The sequence below is a fragment of the Primulina tabacum genome, chromosome 15 (genome assembly GCF_025594145.1).
Source record: "Primulina tabacum isolate GXHZ01 chromosome 15, ASM2559414v2, whole genome shotgun sequence".
Taxonomy (NCBI): Eukaryota; Viridiplantae; Streptophyta; class Magnoliopsida; order Lamiales; family Gesneriaceae; genus Primulina; species Primulina tabacum.
In genome coordinates, this window is record NC_134564.1 from 34,421,263 (window position 1) to 34,442,310 (window position 21,048).

At 34.8% G+C, this 21,048-nt stretch overlaps 3 protein-coding genes and 1 pseudogene across 11 annotated transcripts; 1 reads left to right on the forward strand and 3 right to left on the reverse strand.

Moving 5' to 3' along the window:
* Positions 1-33: 33 nt before the first annotated feature.
* On the forward strand, positions 34-2,087 carry LOC142528041 (gibberellin 2-beta-dioxygenase 1-like). The gene is made up of 3 exons (XM_075633083.1): positions 34-631; positions 741-1,092; positions 1,655-2,087. Exons 1-3 carry the CDS (start codon positions 237-239, stop codon positions 1,904-1,906), a joined length of 999 nt encoding a protein of 332 aa, XP_075489198.1. The 5' UTR covers positions 34-236; the 3' UTR covers positions 1,907-2,087.
* A 1,550-nt stretch (positions 2,088-3,637) lies between these two features.
* On the reverse strand, positions 3,638-5,971 carry LOC142527087 (interactor of constitutive active ROPs 4-like; annotated as a pseudogene).
* A 3,234-nt stretch (positions 5,972-9,205) lies between these two features.
* Positions 9,206-11,183, reverse strand: LOC142525768 (polyphenol oxidase I, chloroplastic-like). Its single transcript, XM_075630060.1, has one exon. The coding sequence runs from the start codon at positions 11,113-11,115 to the stop codon at positions 9,358-9,360; it is 1,758 nt and encodes a 585-aa protein (XP_075486175.1). The 5' UTR covers positions 11,116-11,183; the 3' UTR covers positions 9,206-9,357.
* Positions 11,184-13,775: 2,592 nt separating this feature from the next.
* Positions 13,776-20,045, reverse strand: LOC142526227 (E3 ubiquitin-protein ligase DA2L-like). 9 transcript variants are annotated; one of them, XM_075630481.1, is made up of 10 exons: positions 19,814-20,045; positions 19,517-19,616; positions 19,111-19,411; positions 18,350-18,401; positions 18,195-18,240; positions 17,957-18,071; positions 17,704-17,848; positions 17,538-17,637; positions 15,720-15,786; positions 13,776-15,033 (listed from the first exon to the last, which is right to left on the reverse strand). In XM_075630481.1, exons 3-10 carry the CDS (start codon positions 19,315-19,317, stop codon positions 14,461-14,463), a joined length of 1,305 nt encoding a protein of 434 aa, XP_075486596.1. In that variant the 5' UTR covers positions 19,318-19,411; positions 19,517-19,616; positions 19,814-20,045; the 3' UTR covers positions 13,776-14,460. The 9 variants fall into 9 exon arrangements, with proteins under 9 accessions (XP_075486596.1, XP_075486595.1, XP_075486594.1 ...); XM_075630480.1 differs by having other exon boundaries at positions 19,807-20,045; XM_075630479.1 differs by having other exon boundaries at positions 19,745-20,045.
* Between the last annotated feature and the right edge of the window lie 1,003 nt (positions 20,046-21,048).

Sequence of the window (21,048 nt, forward strand, 5' to 3'; positions counted from 1 at the left end):
AAAAGAATTTCCCTTTCACAAAATTCTACTGGTTCATAATTTCAAGTGCGACTTTTGTGTTCCCAAAATCTTACCTTTCCCATTATCGTCTCTCTCCAAAACCCTCTATAAATAGCCAAGCGACACTCCATCCCATTCCTTCATGGTCATAAACCTTTACTCAGCTGTCCGGATCTTCCATAAACCTCCATACCTCTGCGTCTCCATTTCCTCATTTTCAGTTCCCATAAAAATCAATGGTGGTTCTCTCAAAACCCGCTATCGAACAGTTGTCCATAGCCAATAACTGCTCCACATTTTTCCCTGGTGTGCCACTGGTAGACCTCTCCAAGCCCGACTCGAAAACGCATCTAGTTAAGGCCTGCGAAGAGTTCGGATTCTTCAAAGTAATCAATCATGGTGTCCCTTTTGAATACATGAGAGATTTGGAATCGGAAGCTCTTAAATTCTTTTCTTTGCCTCCGTCTGATAAGCAGAAAGCTGGCCCCCCTAACCCTTTCGGCTATGGCAATAAAAAGATTGGCCATAATGGAGATGTCGGTTGGCTTGAGTACATGCTTTTGAATTCAAATACCGAAGCCGATTTCCATAAATTTGCATCCCTTTTCGGTGAAGCAGCGGAAAATTTCAGGTCAGTGTTTTACAAATCCAGTCAAGAAACTGAGAAAGTGAAGGTTTATTTTTTCTTATTTTAGCTCTGTTTTCCCCCCGTTTCTGACGTTCTCTGTACTCTTTTGCAGTCGTGTTCTGAAAGATTATGTATCGGCAGTGAAGAAAATGGCGTTTGAGATTCTTGAAATGCTAGCAGATGGACTGAAGATCCAACCAAGAAACGTGTTCAGTAAACTTCTGATGGATGAACAGAGTGACTCTGTTTTCCGAGTGAATCACTACCCTCCATGCCCAGATTTGGGAGAATCCAATGGCGCCGGGAATTTGATAGGATTTGGAGAGCACACTGACCCGCAAGTCATATCTGTTCTTAGATCCAATAACACCAGTGGCCTTCAAATCTGTTTGAAAGATGGGAATTGGATTTCCATCCCGCCTGATCACAACTCTTTCTTCATCAATGTTGGTGATTCAATGCAGGTACCACCACCCCTTGCACACATGCATATACTCATACAAATTATATCGTACAGACTCAATATCATAGAAATCATATCAAAGAAATAAATTTATTATGAATTTCCATATATACGCATTACGCGTGTGATATGATGATTATCGAAAGAGAGGTCGGTAAGGTATAGATAAAAAAATGTGCCGAAAATGGTATTGACCCCTCGTGTCTATGACATCATTCTCGTGTCATGCCCACGTTTCTTGCTTGTACCTGTCATCAAATGAATCTTGGAAGATTCCTTTACATCTATGTTTTTCAAGTCACCATCTATAGTTCTAGAAACATGAAAACGAAGGGGAATAAAATTAAGGTGGAATTAGAATATCTTAAAATGGGAAGAATGATTATTGATTAAAAACTGATAGTTATTTAATTTATCCGAACATGTATTATTTTAGGAAAATAGAGTCAGTCTTTGTGACACAAGTTACTCTTTGGGGATAAAATCATGTCTCATTTCCCATCAATCAATCACATCAATGAAAGGAAAGTTTATAATGAAATATCTTTTGTGTATCTGGGCAGGTTATGACTAATGGGAGGTTCAAGAGCGTAAGGCATAGAGTTGTGGCCAATAGCTCAAAATCAAGACTTTCAATGATATACTTCGGAGGCCCACCTTTAAGTGAGAAGATAGCCCCATTGCCTTCACTAATGAAAGGAGAAGACAGTTTGTACAAGGAATTTACATGGTTTGAGTACAAAAAATCTGCTTACAAGTCAAGATTGGCTGATAATAGATTGGGTCTCTTCGAGAAAATTAATGTAGCCTCATGATGCTTGCTTGTCACATTTAGGGATTTGGTACAGTCTGATTCAAAATTTTCCATAGATGGCAAAGTTTGTGTTTTCTTTTGCTTGCTTGCTTGCCTGTCTTTCCTCCTCCACACATCATGTAACTTGTTTGTTCATAAATTCAAGTATTCATCAATCAAATTGTTTGTGTATACATAATTTACCCCTATTTTTTTTTCTTTTTCATATTTTCACTTTTTTTTATAATAAATATCTATCATATTTCAAGTAATTCTATCATTGGCCATGGAGTTGTTATCACTAATTCCGAATACATCAAACTTAGGCAATCACTTTTCAAGAATCGTGATTTTTCAAAGACTTGAATTGGGTTAGATATCTCTGGCATGCTCATTACATCACTTGATCTATATGATAATTTTTATGGGTTTTTATTTAAATATCAAGAAAGTTATATTATAGTCAAATTCTTAGCCAGCCCTTAATCAATTATCTTCAACTCCTCCTAGTTTCATGGAGCCCAAAATTTTCTATTGGTTGGCAAGATTTTACATCTATATCATTCAATGAAAATAGACAAGCAATAGTAACCCATGAAGATGTTATTTTTTTTTCAACGTTAGTTTTAGTCAAATAGTAAAACTAAGACCAAATTCAAAGAAAAAGGGGTTTTTTTTTTTTTTTTTGTTGTTGTCAACACCACCTTTAAAAAAAAAAAGTCGTTCCAAAGTTATTTTCAATAATTGGACTTGTATTTACTTGTGCACTTAACTAATTATAGATGCACACACACAATTACTCCCTTCAAAGGTCGAAATGAAATTACTTGACGATCCAAGTTCCAGCCCTAAAAACTATGCCCGTCTATTCAATGAATCTTGGAAGATTCCTTCACATCTACGGTTTTCAAGTCACCGTGTTAAAAAAAATTGTTAGTTGTGTTTAAAAAAGCTAAATAATTTTGTTTTGTTATTTGCAAACGACTGGTGTATAATTGCTGATGTACTTTTTTGTGCTGTATTTTGTCGTTTGAACATAACAACTATATTTGCTTCCCAGCTGAACACAGAGATTTGATGCTTCCTTATTTCAAGAAATAAGGAGCATCGATCATCGCTATGTTACCAAGCCTGTTGTATGCTTCTGAGCAGGGAATAATTAATGTCAACAAACTGACTTCTGCTGACTGCAAAGTGATATTTGTATTGCAGATTGGTTTGCCAACTGAACAACAAAATGGTGGCGAATTAAAGAAATTCAAAGTTGATTGAGATATGGAAAGCTGTTGGAATGAATCTTGACAGTGGAATTTATTTGGTCTTTAGAAGAGATCAACTCCAGAGCTCATGAATATTGGCTCCTTTAAAGGACATAGCTAGGAAGAACAAGTTTCCTAGGATAGCAAGGAGTTTAATAGACTCAAATATCACATGAGCATTGCACATTAATGGAAAATGTATTTTTCCATATATTGCTTTTAAATTTCAAAATATTTCATAAATCTCCTTGTCGTCTCTTTTGATTTATGTAAAATTAGGGTCATCTTGTCTATATGCTCCCACGATTAAGCGATGAAAGTTTTCGCTCAAACAATATATGTTCGCAAACATAATCCCACATGATCTATTGTCCAGAACCATACCTTACAAGATTGTCAGCGGACTGAATATGAACACAAACAAGCATAATGAGTACTCATACAAGCTATGATAATTTGTTTAAGGCACAGGAGCTCCCCCTACTTCGATAATCTTTAGTTTATAACTCCGTCTTTTATTGATAATAATCAATCACAAGAGCGTCGGAGTAATCAAACTACAAATACTGATGGCAAATAATATGGCAAGTAACCATATTCTCTAAGCCTGAACATAACAACACATAAACACATCACCAACAAAAGAAAATTTAAGGTTCTACTTCTGGCTCTTCTTTTTCCACAGGTCCCCAAACATTCTAATACCTGAACCTTTTCTTTTTCCGCCTTCAAAAGCATCATCACTTTCATCGTCCATTGGTCGAGGGGGATCAACGTAACCGGGATACACACCAACCGGTTCATATGTGCCTCTATAATGATTATCCATGGATCCACACCTCTCAGATATCCTTCTTCCATTCATCTCTACTCCCCCTGCTAGAACCGAGGCTGCTGCATCAGCTGCTTTTCTCCATTGCTCGGTTTGCACCCGAAGCCTCTTCATCTCATTTTCTAACTCTTCCTTTGCCTTTTCGGTAGCTATTAGCTTCTCGTTGATCTGGAATGCATTGTTTTTAGTATTTTCAAGTTCTTGATCCACTTCATTTAACTTCATAATCAGCTCCTCTATCTGAGATTGATCTGATGACATCTTAAGTGATTTCTCGTTAAGCTCGTTCTTTAAGCTCTGATTTTCTTGACGAAAAACATCCACTTCTTTGTCTTTTTCATCTAGCTTGATTTCAACAAGTTTATCTCATCATTCTTTGATCCCAACTCATCAAAAGTGGAATTCTCTGGCTCTGTTACCACCGGCATTTCAGACGACAAATCATCGGATTTAGATGCGACTTGTGTCTTAGTTTCCATAGGAACTTCAAAAACATCAGTTTCGTTCTCTACTTCATCCGACGATCCAAACTCTGCGACACTGCTGTTTTTCATGTCCATTTCTTCGGTTTTCATTGAAGTCGAGTGCTTCTCTTGGATTTGGATCGACTCTGGGTCGTTTTGTTGTTTCTTTGCTTTCTTGTCAAGCTGTTCTTGAGCCACATTTTTGGTAGTCTGAGCTGACACTAATTGGTCTTTAAGACTTTTGAGCTCATCTTGTGCTTGTCCAAGTTGAGATTCTAAATCAGCAATACGCGTCCCGAGCTTCTTTTTATTCACCGGATCAGACTGGGCACCACGAGGAGAACGACCCTCTGCAATTTTCGGGCTCCTTTCAGTTCTAACACGATGGTGCAGTAGATCAGAAGCAGAGCTCGATGTCCTGAGATGAGGGGGACCTCGGGGAGTTTGCTTTTGAGGCACTTCTGTTAACCTGTTCTCATTATTAATCTAGATAAAGTCAATGGAATGACAGCAAATTGAGCAATAAGGATATTCCTGGTTATGAGAACTACCTTGTTGTTCTTGGCATTTTGGATCAAGTTTAAAGGCAAATGATTTTTAACAGAAGCAGAACTTAATGTTTGATCTGCATAATTGGAAATATAATATGAGAAAGTATTTCAACAAGAGATGGCAAACATTTCAATAAAAATTACTGCGAACACTAAATCTCAAAAAAAAAAAAAAAGGACCGCCCTAAATATTTTTCGTGAGAGATCATTACTAGTGTTGGTGAAGTATCATATTTTACCTAAAATCAAAAACTGTAGCATACAATCAAGACGTGTAGCTTCATCATACCTTTTGAAGTAAGATTCAAACAAAGAGAAGCAGAAAAATCAAGTTGATTGCTCAGACATTTCTCATGTTATTTTCTATTCCTTGGAGTGCAACATAAAGAAACATCCAAAGGTTTGACGCATGCTTTTTTCTCCACAAAAGAAAGTAACTTTGCAGTCCACTTCTCGCAACTTTTAATGCAATAAAAAGATGTGCAGACTTTTGCCTTCGTACGCGATTCAATTTGGTTGTGTGAAAACACGATGATCAAGTGGATGCTAATGAGATCTGAAGTTACAGAACAAATACTCGGCAACTAAAGATTCAAATTTGAAATCTTTAATGAGATTTCAAGAATCTTGAGGTTAACGCTATTAAAAAAAGAAAAACCCTTTTAATTAAACATTTTCAAACAAAGAAAACCCCATTGGAAAAGCCAGATCAAAGCTAATCACGCAAATTAACAAGAAAACCTGACACAATGAAGACAAAATATAAGGGGAAAAAAATTTAGAGCTCACAATCAAAGAAATGACTCGATCACACTTATTACTCACCTTGAGTCAGTATAGTTTCCTCTTCTTCTCTGCAAAAATGAGTGGCAGCACAAGATCAAAGAAGAAACAGCTAAATGAATGAAGAGTGGGGGGTTGTAGCCGTTGAACGGCATTTATTAATGCATATCTGCAAGTATTAGCAGACAAGCGGTAAAAACTATATGTTATGTACGTGCATTGACCCCATATTACCATTTTGAAAGTTTGAATTACAGGTGAACCAACACTCGTGAGTAAATTATATAGAGGCTGCGTTTTCTTTTTTTCTTTTTTTTTTTTTTCACCCTTCCCAATATATAGTTCATAGGTATATATTTATTATTATTTTATTTATTCTTTCATCAATTTATTATTCATTAAATAAATTACTTATTTCTATTAATTTAGTGAGAAAAAAATTCTCACTGCATTGTTCCATTTTAGGTTTGTTACACTAACTTTTAAACTTTCGTTTATAAAGGTCAAATTACCGACGAAGCGCATAGAAATATCGACATTTCATTGAAAAATACTGACGTCATATCAAAAATTGATGATTTCTCAGATGTCACGTTAGAATTAAATCAAAATAGAAGAAAGTTAAAAGGAAGTGTATCAAAATCAAAATTTGATAAATTAATGAACCACATGCAATATTAATTTTATATGTGGTTGCATTTTTAGTTTTGTCCGAATATGATTCTACATTAAAATTTATAATTTTTTTAATAAAAAAACCAGATAATTAAATACGATTACTTTCTAACTTTGTCCCACTTACAAAACGAGGTAATCCTTCATTAAATAACTAAAAAGGTAGGTAGACAATGAAGTTTTAAGATCTTGATTAGACTAAGATTCGGTAATCACGTTTGATACTTTGATTGATTACATTGCTAATGCTGACTTAATTAAGTGACTCACAAATCATTCATCAATCCAACTGTACTATTCCAAACATTATTTATTGTGTCAGTATGAAAGTGATACCTTTATTTGTACGAAAATGAAATGAAAATATCATAGCATTAGATATCTTTTATTATTATTATTATATTTTATTAAATTTAAACAACATATAGTTTTGATGTCACTGATGATTATCCATCAAATTTTTCTTTTTATACGCATAAAACATCCTTCAACACCTAATATCTCTCAACAAATCATCTCACTCACAATTCCTAACTTCCCCACCACTCTTACGGTTTCCAACATTTGCAAAGCTCTCTCAAGGCAACAAACCAAATAAACATCCAATGTGAAACGGAAATGAACCAAGTAAATCTTAGAGTAGGTTTCTTGCGAGACGATCTCACGAATCTTTATCTGTGAGATGAGTCAATTCTACCGATATTCTTAATAAAAAGTAATACTCTTAATATAAAAAATAATATTTTTTCATTGATGACCCATATAAGAGATCTGTCCAACAAAATACGACCCGTAAGACCGTCTCACATAAGTTTTTGCATAAATCTTAAAGGTATTTTTTAACAATATCTCTCACAGGATACTTATTGGATAGATTCTTCGTTTCCGAAACATCAAGTTATAGGTTCAATTCAAACATCGATCTTTTTTTTTCCATCTTTTTTCTAATTAAAAAATATTGTACATGCATCGATGGACTAGTTTTAATTTGATTAAAAGATTATATATGTTACACAAAATGTTATTCGAAAATATAAACTAATATTGCCTTAGTTTTGATTTGGAGCGAGCATATACATAATCATAATACAATGAGTATCATTATATAAAAAAATAATTGTTAATTATTTAAAAGAAATTATATGGTTGGGCATGAGATGAATTCACGTGAAGTTGATAGGTTTTTGTATTTTCTAAAGACAGCATGTGAAAAGCTTAAATATAAATCCAACGACTCCACTGAAATTGCCTATTTTTTGTAGCCCTACCCTTACAAATTTTCGGGTTTTGTCCATGCCACTCATATTAGCAATATTCTTATCCACGTGACATATGTACTGAATTGATAAATCATGTCAACTCGTATAATCATAACATATAGATAAGTGAACATGATTCATCACTCAATACATATATTATTTACTGTGAACGAGGACACTAGCCACATGAATAGCTTCTACTAAGCACAATTTTCGTTTGTCACCAATCATTGTTTACCAAAATTATAGAACATTCAAAGAATCAAGCCCATTATTGGCATAAAGTCACAAGTTAGGAATATTTAATCATAAATTCCACACTTTATAGAAATTTAATTACTTGAAACATTAATACGTCTTTTTTTTTTCCCATCTTAATTAATTTGTTTTGAAATGGGTTATTATCGATTAATACATTGCAAAAATAGGTCCGAATACAAAAGTGGAGCAAATCCGAAAACCATAGCTTTTGTTTTTGTTTTTATATATAAAAAATCTTTTATTATATTATATTATATTATATATATATATTATTATTATTATTATTGCATTCAGAATGTAACATTCAACTTTGGATGCTTTAGCTTTCTAGGGATTTTTGTTTTTAAAAGCACGTGTATCATAAAGAATTTGTCGATACGAGGATTTTTGCAAGTTTTTAATATATATATTTTTTCTATTTTTAACTGAGGGTTTGCCAGTTTTACAGCACAAAAAAATTTCAGCTCGAATGCTCGATCATTATTGATTAATTTTTCTATGGACTAGTGAAGCCTTTTTTCTTTTACTAAAAATATCCTCATTATTTTTGAACTTCTCATCCTATTTTAAAGGAGTACAAGTAAATAATTATTTTTAAAACTAATCATTTAAAATAACCCACCATTTATCATTTTATTTGATTTCTTTCTAATATATATAGTTTTTTCATAAATAATGTTTTTCCCAGTTTAGTTTAGATCACATAAAAAGAAAAAAATTAATTAAAATGACATATTTTTTACACATACTATAACATTTCATAAATGTTTCCTACTTCATTTTAGAAATGCACATATATTTTTTTTGTTTTTGTTTTTGTTTTTTGTAGGGGGTTTGTAACAAGGCTCGTGGATGTGGTTTTTAGGCGGCCCATCAAAATAGGCGGCAGGCATATCTGCGAAAATTTTCTGCTGACCGGACAAGCTTCGCAACAAAGAATTGATCGTGATTGTTGCCATTTTATGATCAGATTCGAACATAAGGTCTTTCATTTTACGGTTTGCAAACACTATACTATGAAAATGTGATTCCCTTCTAGCATAAATTAATGGGTTTTGATGTCTGTTCGAGTACTTTTCTATACTAGCTAAAATCTTGGGTTGTTGAATTGGGTCTCTTGAATATGTCCTTCCATAGTTTAATCACAAATTGCACCTAATTAAGCTCCACCAGGTGCAATCAATGGTAAGGGGGATGATCTAAATACTGGGTTTTAATGTGATTTGGAGAGACTGAATTTCTTAATAATTAAGACACACATGCATTTATTGACTTGAAATATACAAAACTTACACTCGTTCATCCAACACCGAATCAAGATCTCTTATTTTCTTACAAGAGTAGCCAAGCATATAGGAAATACCATCATCAAATCATAAATTAAAGAAGCTAAGCATAGATGATCTTGATACCACCAATGGATATGTCTTCTCCCCTAGCTTTTGGCACCAAAGAAACCAATACTTTTTCATCATCTTCGGCATCCAAATCTTCCAGCAGTTCAGTCAGTCCCAACCTTATCTTAGTCTTAACAGTTGTCGAATTCTTGTGGGGAACCTGAGAGAAACTTCCTGCGTATTCCGCCTTGTCCAGTTCGTCAGGCTTATCATCCTCATCATTAACAAAGACATCGAACTTCACAAACTTAGAAGTGTCCACTTCAATCCCTTCGATCACCAGCAACTCCTCTTCCTTTTCCTTATCTTTCTTGTTTCTCGATTTCTTTGGCCTTGGAACCAAAACTTTCACCACTTTGTCAAGTTTCACTGGGAAAAAATTCCCCGCCGCCTCTGGCGCCTTTGAGGTCTTGGCCACCGCAGATTTCTTGACACGCGCAGTTGGCCTTTTTTTCAACCAGGGCAAGTCCCTGTCCTGGTAAACGTACCCCATTTTTTCGTTCTCCAACGTGTCTTTTACATTTACGCGCACAAGATCTGCGTTTTCATCGTAGAATAGGTAATCGGCTTCCAGCCAGTCGGCTTCGGTGTAATCTTTGGGTTGTGATCCCCTCAGGTTGCGCCATATAGACCAGAGACGATCAATATTTGCGTGGTGGGCGAAAAAAAGTGTATCTCGACCAGTTGAGTAAAAGTTCCCCATATCCTCTCCAGTACTCGTGGCCTCTCCAACCCAAACGTGCGCTGCAGTGTGTGATCCACGCTCCACTGAGCCTGGACCTGGGTTAGGCGCGGTACCAGTTACGTATTTATCCCCGTAGAAATCATCTAGCTTTTTAACATTGCGAACCATTTCGCCGTAAACGATTGTCAAGTTATTGGGTATTATCTTGTCTTGGGCGGTGGAGGAGTTGGGCGCGTATGCCAGATCGAGGACGGCCGGCGACAGATGAGTCGGGTTCCGTCGCGCATTATACAGGGGTGAGGCTGCCCTCGCGTATCTTTCAGGCATGGGCATTCCGTCTGGATGATCCCAGTTCCAAAATGGCATACCGAAAGTGGGGTCATCGATTAATTTTCCCAAGATTCTTTCATAAAAATATAAGTACCATCTGTGCCAAGGGTAGAAGTGCCAGCAGTTGTGAATTTGAAGTTTTACGTCAGGGTCTCCTTTCTGTTCATACGTGAGATTACAGTAGGCACAGTGAACATTAGCTTGTTGCATGAAATTGCGAGGATCATCGGCAGGCAGAGCTTTCATGAGCGAAATAGCTTTCTCGAACTTGGCATAGTATTCTTCTCCGGCTAGCTGCGCGGCGGGGCGGACTCGCATTTTGTCCACGGGAGGCAGCTTATAATTGATTATACTTGTAGACACCGGGGGGCAACAGTTCACGTCTAGTGGTTGGTTTGTGTTAAGATTTGTGCCTTTCGTGCATTTGGTGAAATCGGGGGAAGAAATTGGAGTGGCAATCGCTGGAGAAGTTGATGGAACAAGATTTACCGCACTATAGAGACCTCCCATTCCAAAGAGCACATTTCTCCTGTCCAATTTCCCTCGAGAATTCTCAACGTCTTTAGGGTCATATTCCTGGTTTTGGCCTTCGTTCGTTTGGTTGCACGACACAGCAAAGCGATGAATTTGGCCTGAAAAATGTGGTGGCTTGGCGGTGAAACTGCGTCGATGTTGAGGCAGGGGGGAGAACGAAGAGGGAACCGAGCCGGACCACGAAAGTGGAATAGTGGCCATGTTTTTTGAGATATCGTTGATGCAGAATATGGTCGTGATAACATAGAGAATATCACGCTTGCTAGTCTTATATAGTCAATTGGACGTGAGAAGAATATTCTACATGAATTTTCAGTCCAAGGATCTTTTGTATAGTAATAATTTAATCGAAATAACTACACCCTCATTATCCAAAATTCTTGAATATATTTATATCACAATTTTTAAAATACTAAACCCAAAAAAAAAAAAAAAAAAACCATATGCAACAATGATCCTTAATTTTTTGAAAAAATAACTACAAATAGTAAAAAATTAAAGGGAAATCTTCTACAACAATTGGTGTAACATTACACGATCGTCACATGCAATAAATTTCAATTGATTTTATAACTGCATTATAATTATAATTTTTTGATACCAATAAAAATTCTACATTGTTACAATAAATATTATAGATGAATTTTTTTGAATTAATTTAATATTTAACCATTATTGTATTTCTTGATGATTATAAACGATCAATGTAATGAGATGTTTATGCTAATGCAATTAATTGAGTGTACGTGCTTATTCACTGTCGGCAACGCTAAGTATTCCACGTTTTTCTTTTCTGCTTACTTTTTTTTTTTTTTTTTTTTCGGGAAACTGCAAAAATATTTTAAATGATTTTTGTATGAAGAACATTTTTGCTGTCCTTTGGGTTGGAGGGACCCGACGGCTGAAGGGACTCTCTCATTGAACCTACTAGTCTTCGATTTCATGTTAAAGACCGAAAAAATATATAAAAGAAAAAAAAAATAAAATTATAATTTTTTTTTGTACATGTTATGAATCATAATATAATATGTAAACAAATACCTTCTTAATATTAGGACATTAATCAAAGGTGTAGGAAATATAGATTTAGAATTAAAAGGATTAAGAAAATTAGTCTTGCACATATTTTCATAAAATAACTTATAATTTTCATAAGAATAATTTGTCTAGGAGAAAGTAGGAGTGATTTAGTCCTCTATGAAATGATTAATTTGTATGAATCTTCATTTAATTTTACAACTCAAGTTAACCTATCTAATTCAATCGCAATATTTAGATTGTTTTACCAATCACAACCAATTTTTGTGCCCAAATATCTCTTCATAATAATTGCACTCATTGCAATAAATGATAACAGAAGTTGCTGACATTGATTCTGATATCAATTATCGAACTTTTTCTCTTTACTAAAAGCTATATATGGTGATAACTGTATAACTCTAATATTTTTAAATCATACATCTGCTCAATACTATGATTCGATCGTTCTATCGAGCATGGACAATTATTGCACCTCAATATATTTTTTTTAAAAAAAATCCCTTATATTGTGATTGTCCGAGCAAGCATAGCTAGGAATTTTAAATACGGGGATGGATATTAAAGTTTTAAGTATTCTTTTACAATTAATATGTTTCCATTTTTTAAAATAAATTTCTTGTAATATGAACAAAATATGGAGGGTTAGAATTTTTCGATAATCGCTCACTATATTTTTTTTTAGATGAAATGACCAGAGAAAACTCTTTTTTAGTATTCAACTTTACCTATAAAGGGAATATTGACGACAAAAGAATAATTCATAAATGGTTTAACAAAATATGGATTTATAAACTATATATAACACACCATCTGAATTTATTTATACCTGGTATAAATATTGAATAAATGAATTAAAAAAAAAAAAACTCAAATGACACATATATATATATATTAAAAAAACCTATTTCATTTTTTTTAGAAATATTTTTTTTAAAAAAAACTCAATCTATTTGATTCTATCTAATAATTGAAATTGAAAATATTAAAAAGCTGTGGGTCTTGGCGGGGCTCATACTGCTCCGCCCATGTGCCCAACGTTGAGGTTCAAAATCAACCAATAATTGTCCCAAGTTTTTTGCGAGGACAATTTATACGTGTGTGAAAGGAGAAAAGAAAACCTTGTCACCTCTCCCCATCGTAGAATTTTGTGGGGGAGCCATTAGGGAGGGTTCACAAGGAGACTCGATATTTTGTTCCTTCTTTCGACTGTGTTAGAAATATATGTTGTGGTGATAAAATGACGTATCTCTTGTTATTTTTTCTTTTATACTTTTTACAATTCTTTTTTTAAAAAAATCTTAATAAAAGAGTTGCATATAATAAATAGAGCGTGAAATGCTATTTTCAAGTCCCAGTTGGAGATATCCTTAACGTGGAAGAACTAGCGATAAAGTTTGAAAAATGATTTCGCTCAAATACTTCCATTTTTTCTAAATTGTTGTTTCCCGAAACAACTTTCAAATAGACAGAGAGAGCATTCACGAAAAGAAAAATATACATATTGAGATAGAGCAAATATAATATAAATACAACAGTCAAAGAAGTAATTTCAAATTTTTGATTAAAGAAAAGTCAAATATTATTTTTAATCTCAAGAACATTGTCTGGTTTCAGGCTTCGAACAAAAAAAAAAAACTCCTCTCCAATATCATCCCGGCAATCACCTATAATTTCACCTATGAAACACTGCATATATATATGCACGCGCGAATTGCTCTTAGTCGTCACTAAAGGTTGCCATGTATTTATCCTATATTGTTTGGTGTGGTGATAAGTCGGTCGTGGATTGTTCAACCATCACTCGCACATAAAGCAGCCAATTAGCACAAGGAAACATCAAACTCATCTCCACTAGAAGGAAAATATGATCGGCCGATGGAAAGAAAAAAAGAATCTATACCCCACATATTGCGTTGAATAGTCCGTCAGGAACAGAAAATGGTCAATTATGGCATCCCATAACGAAGTACACCTTTGAACCACCCAGCCACCCCCCACAAAAAGAGAATCTAGGAAGAACTATAAATGTGTGTGTGTGTGTGTATATACATGCACGTTCCCTTGCGTATATACCTGAGAATCAGTCATTTCCAGACAATATTTTCTGATACATAGGACGTGGCCAACTTTCTCGTGTCCTGTCTAGCTTGAGAAGACGGCCTCACACGAGGTGCAATGTTGATCTGTTTACACTCCCCTTGAAACCTCCACATCCATACATATCGAGCTCCCGAGTAGTGTTATCCTGATAAATGCCCATTGAACAAAAGCAGGCCATTGAGCAAATTCATTTTGCAACCAACTTGGTACCTACAAAGTTGGAAAGGAGATCGTTGAAGGGTCTTTCATATCTCGCATTCCCTGGGTTTACCGAAAGGAATTACCCTCGCCAAGTTTGGAATTTATATGAATGGATAAAGAGTTGCATATAATAAATATTTTTCGTTAGGCCCCTGGGTTTTAGAGGGATAGATTTGGAGATTTTACTACACCCTACAACGGTAGCTAGTGCCATGTAACTCCTGGCGGACTTGTCCTGGCTCGAGCCTCGGCCAGTGAAACAGCCATGGCTAGCATCATCTGCTCCTCAAAACTCTCGGGAACTACTGTTCCTGCAACAGGTTGAAAGCTATCTTGGTTTTCATCTTGTTGGGGTTGTTCCCCGTGTCTCACTGAGTCATCAAATTCATCAGAACCTCCATAGCTAGTTCCAACTTCAGCCATCTCCGATCTATGATCAACCCATTCTCCGGTATCCCCGGTCATTGCCAAATGGTTATCACTGATGTTCTCTGCAGGAAAATAACTTTCAGATTCATGCTCCTCCCGATTCAAAAATCTGCTTGAGCTAGGCATGCTATATGATGTAGACATGCTTCCACCAGCATAGTTATTAGCTGTCTCCCCGCCTATTTCTTGTTCTGCAAGTACTGCAATGGCGCATGCGAGACCACCAGATGGAGATGATGAAGATACGGATATCGGGGCCATCGCCGCCAAGGAACTACGATCATCTGCAAGGTATTCTTCAGGCTGAGCTGCATCACCATACTGTGGATCTTGTCTTTTCCCACTCCCCTTACATTATCACAGTCACAGAAACAAGAGAAAAGTCATTTTGCCATATCACGAGATCAGAGCAAAAGATTAATGATTAGACCAATCAACAATGTGAGGTAACAAGAATATGGGTGAGAGAAAATTGCAAAATTCATCCCATAAGTCGGCCTGGTTGTGATTTTGATCACCTAGCTAATCAGATTCCAGTCTTAGTCCAGAATGTTTTCTTCTTTTGCAATTGTACTTCTTTATTCGCCAAAGTGCTAACGTCCCACAAATATTGTTTATATGGCGCTGTTCTGGTGCCATGTCAATACTCCAGCAAACAAATTTACAAAATTGCAAAACAAAATTATTGAACAAATTCGACAAATTAGATTACCAAAACCACAAATATGCCAAATTACATATTAATTTTTCTATTCTCCCAGAAGGAAATAGTGGTCAATATTGATGTTTATGTTCCAACATTGCATAATATCACTACATTGTAAATTTAATGCCCCTCAAATGGACCAACTAAAAAACACATACATATACATTAGGTCACAAAGCATCACTTTTTTTAGCATATCCAAGATTACCTACACACATGGTCTTCAAAATCAGCTAAGCGACAAGCTCTGAGTTTCTTTACCAAATAATAAATCTAAATATCGCGTCAACAAAGTAGTAAACTTAAAATATTGGATGTATAGAAGTACCTGAATAGACAGCCAAATAGCTTCCATAACCATTATATCCTCGAGATCCAGGTCAAATTCCCCTTCCCTGCATTCAGTGTTGGTATAAGAGCAATATATAAGGGATATTGCATCGTAAATCATCTCATAAATCTCCAAAGAAGTAATCCCTATTCTATTAGTCCAATCTGCAACCATTATCACCTTCATATTTAAAAAATCCATCTCTCAACTTAGTGCTAATATATGCATGCACGAGTATGTGATGATATGAAACATACTCGTAGTCATAGAAGTAGGTAAGAACTATCATGATGTCAATAAAGTGGCAATAGGAAAGCATTAATAAATTTATATGTCATTAAACACACCCAAGGTTTCTTTAGACTCTACAATCCATCGGCGAATAATTTGCCAGAACCTTTTGAACAAGGAGGTTGTTTGAATAAGCTCATAAACTTGATAGTATTTTTTCTAAAACAAGTTGTCGTAACAGCTTCATCTTTTTAAGCATATAAATAACAAGATTAACACTATAAAAATTATAATTTCTCTCAGTTCAGTTTTTTATTAAACAAACTGAGATTTCTTTTTTGGAAAAAGAATTATAAAAAAGAATTATCACAAGATCCAGAAACATTATAAAATCTCATGGAGATTATAAGATGCTCAATTAATTAAGCCAAACACCTCTTAAGTCGGGATACCATAAGAACGGAAAAATATTCATATTACTGTATATTTCGGTTCATTCATTATGTGTAAGGTGATCTCAAACACTAGCTATCAATAAAAATGAAGATTACATCTCGTATTTACTTCATCTTTCAGCGTGTAGACACACCCACAGGCTCCTAACCACTTAATATCCGTAAACCATGTAAAAAAGCTATTCCATATCAATACAAAAAGTTACCTAGTTGAATTTACATTCCAACCTACAAGATGAAATCCAGTCATCATTTCGCTGACAAATGTTACACATTACAATCACTGATATATTGTCATGCATTACATCTTCTAACCACAATCGCACATTAAGCCAACAATGCATGTCGATCTCATCGACAAGTACATGGTATGAATTCTAATACCTTATGACCACAAGATCTCAAATCTAACCATAAGATAGCAAAACAAGCTTTAACATGAGCGAAGAAAGTGGATAACTGAAATTCAAAAGGCTAAAGCAACATTTATGCTCTTCATCTGACAGAACCTTAAAGAAAAAGTAAGAAACAGATTATTGAACATCAATCGTGTTGAACAATAAACTAATATTGAGTATATATGACCCAAAAACTTCTGCAACAATATTGTATCATATTGAAACAAATGCTGACACTACAGTGAATCAAGAAAAACTAGAGCTAACACTGTCACTGACATTCCTAGAACCTGGGATTGTACCTTTCCCTCCAGATAAAAAGGAAAGATAAATATGTAAAGAAATTGCCAATTTTGAGTTATTATCTTCCTACATTTGACTCTATCTTCATGTTTCAAGAAAAAGAGAAACTTTAAAAAAAAAAAAGAAATGTCTGATGAGAGCAACTGCCCAGATTAGCTGGATCCCTGGATCAAATTAAATGAGAGTACTAAATTTTCACCAAATTTAGATTACCATTTGAAATGCAACATAATTAGAGTGATAAGTCAACTCCCAAGAGATAAACATGGAACAAATGATACACAACACCTCTAGCCAGCCTCCAATATTCTTTTGGCATACTACCGAACACATCAACACAAACTTTTAAACTGCCTGATCCTATTCAATTAAGAACACAGTGGATCATAGCAAGAATAATTTAAGCAGAAATTATAAAACAAGTTGACCTATTTTGCCTTCGGAGTGGAGGCAGTCTTGACGCAGCAGCATTAGACTCGTGAAAGGCCACAATTTCTTCACTTTCCAAGGCAGAAGCAAAAGATGGGGCTACAAAGAAGTTAAATGTAAATAAGTAAATGAGCAATGACCATTGACTAGTCTCATATCAATTACCTCTAGTCGAGCAATGATCAGCCTCACTTGGTCTTCTCATGCTGCTTGAAGAACTGACTTCTCTTCGTTTCAGCATCCTATCCTCTTCATCCTGAAGTTCTTGCTGCCTCATCCTTATTTTGGCTTCTATAACTCGTTGTTCTTCCTAAAAAGGTACGTTCCATTACATGCCAACATTTCAGAAGTGGGGGCATTTTCAACAACTATAAGAGGAAAAATATAGCACATGATGATACTAATATTTCACTCTCACAATTTGTTCCAAGCATTTCTCTTCCTTTGTCTTAACACCTCGATATTCCACGGCATAATTTGAGGTTTTGCAGAAAGGGCACCTTTCAATGTCAAGGTAAGCAGAACCAGGAGTACTAGACAGCATAACGAGCAACGCAAATAAATAGTTAAAACAAACAATTGCATATTACGAGCAAAGCAAACCACTTTTATACAAAATTGAAAAAAAAAATCAATTAAATAGAAATCAAGGATACTGTGTTGGCCGGGTAGAATTAGGAGTCCTCATCTGCAAAAAACACTCTGAAATGGGGAAAACCAATATATTAGCGACTTTAAACCAAGATAAGTAAGATTAATTGTTTGGTGAAATAATGACTAAATATGAAGGATAAAATTATGAGCAGCGTACCAGTACATATGCCTTTCGTGCAGCATCTTGACCGATTAAGGCTTGGATAGAACTGAAAACATTCAAAACAAAAAAATTTAGTTCTACATGAAATGGAGGTCAAACTAAATCTAAAATAACATGTAGCCGATCACCATTGTTTGCTAAAAACTTGATGGTTGTGTCAAGAAAAAATAAGCGCTTTATTAATTCCTATAAAATGACTCTACTTGGTCTATCGCTGGAAAACATATAAAAAGATATAACTAGTTGTTAAAAAAATTGAAGCAAACCACTTTACATTTCAGTTGTTCATGAGTATCATTAATAGCCCAGAATGATAATTAAAGATCAGGCTCATATGTCCAATGTCAAACACTTCAACAATTTTGCCGAGATAATTCATAATTTCTTTGGCACTATTGAATACTCGACTTTTCCAAGGCAATTTCTTTTGCATTGCTGTAGAAGAAACCACTCACTAGGCCAATAATAAAAACAGGCCAAAAAATGTGAACACACAGACGAGCAAATGGAGCTCAAGAACCAAACTACTGTTATAAGCAGAGAATTCAATCACAGCTAAGGAAATCCAGGATGAACAGGGAAGTTACCCTTTCAAATTCTAGCAAGACTTTTAAAACAATGTAGAGTTTTCCCTCTAATATCTTTTCCTGAACCACTTGGCATCTTGGTTCCTAAAAGTTTCGTTCTTAAATGGAAATCTCGCCCAAACCCTATGAAATATAGAAAATTGAACGAGGACAAAAATAGGGGCAGACCAGGAAACAAATGGGGCATTCCTCTAGGTCACAAGCATAATCATCATCACCAGGAAAACAAGGTGCCAGTTTTGAGTCAAGAATAAGCTTTCTAAGCTTCTTGTGATCCACATCTTTGTGTTGGTACAACCCTTGAGGCCTAGTGTACTTCTCATCCACCGCATGCCTCTTCTTTCCCAATTTATTCCCCATTGAATAAAACCACATAAATTCTCAATCGTTCTTTTTCTACAATAGTAAGATTCCCCAATCAATCTTGCAATGCAGTTCCAAGATTTCACTTCAAAGCGACCTCAAATTCCTGCAAAACGGGCAAATGAAGATAAAAAAAACATTAAAGTCAGAGAAACGAGCGAGACCCATCAATTTTGCGCAAGAAATGAAGAGCGCCATCAAATAATTAAACCTTGGGACGAAATCTTGGAACAAATAAAGACGGCCCTAATGAAAATCAACAAGCAAGAAAGCGCAACACCGCCTATGCCTCCACGGATACATCAACATGTCTGTACAAGAGAAGGGGGGAAGAAGAGCAATAGGGAACAACATCAGAACTTTTTCTCTGTTGTCGATATCTGTGTTTTTTTGCGAGTGAATCGATATATAAGTGGGAGATTTGTGATGGGATTTGTACCTCTCTTCATTTTATGCGGTGCCAACAGAGAAATAAAATAAAATAAAATTATATATATATACTTATTACGCTGATGATTCGCAATCTGCTGTTGTTCTTGTTCTATTACGGATCTTCAGGCTTGGGTTTGTTCATCAGGCTCAAACTAAAAGCTTCGGCGATAAAACACGTGATAATTCTTTTTCTTCTCTCTTTCAACCAAGTAAAACAAGAAATGATTGATACGGCAATTTTGTGCTATTTTTCCTTAAAACTAAACGAACAAATACAACAATGGGAAGAAGCCACAGGATTGAGTGGAGCAACCGGAAAGAATCAGGGGATTTTTGGGCAAATAGACAAGTTATGGATATTTTCATCCAATATTGATATCTCGTTTTTTATTTTATATTTTTGAACTATTTAATTTCATGTACATGTGACAGAACAAACCTCAAATAATAATAATAATAATATATAATGGTATAAATAGTTTATTATATTATACGGGATTAGGTGAAATCCAAATTTTTATTCCAGTTTTGATAATTATATAACGCAAGTGAATTTCACAAGAAATGGTGATTATAGTAAATTGTTTCAGGTTTTGAGTGATCTCGTGCGTGGACTTAAATCATGAGAAGAAAATACGAAAAGTAGGTCTCTTATTAGACGGTCTCACGAATCTTTATCTGTGAGACAGTCATCCTACTGATATTTCACAATAAAAAGTCATAATCTTAGCATAAAAAATAATATTTTTTCAGTGAATGACCCAAATAAGATATTTGTCTCACAAAAAACCATCTGCGAGATCGTCTCACAAATTTTTTTTTCCTAAATTTAACCATAATTGAGCCTTGTTGAAATCGAGAGTCTGAATAACAACAACACGTAGCCGACTCTTTTAATTATGACGTTTTTTTGTTACGATACTTTGAAAAAATAAAATAAAAAGTTTGTCAAGATGTACACATGTCAACTTATAAAAAAGTTGAGACTTCACTTGAAGACAATATATTCAAGATTTTTTGATAAAAAGGACAACATAAAACACGAGTAAAACTCAATATAAATTCAAAACACAATGATTCCTTTAGTTTTTTTTTTAAAGGACGAAAGCAATAAAATGTTGGCAAAAAAAAAAATGAAAGGGAAAATCTTGGAAGAAATATATAATTATCTAGTCTATCATAATATTATTTTCATAAAAACTTTGATTTATGATCGTAATTAGTTAATTACCTCCCATACAATTATGTGTGATGGATCGTATTATAAACACATTATTAATAAAATACAATACTCGTAGAGTCGACACTGTG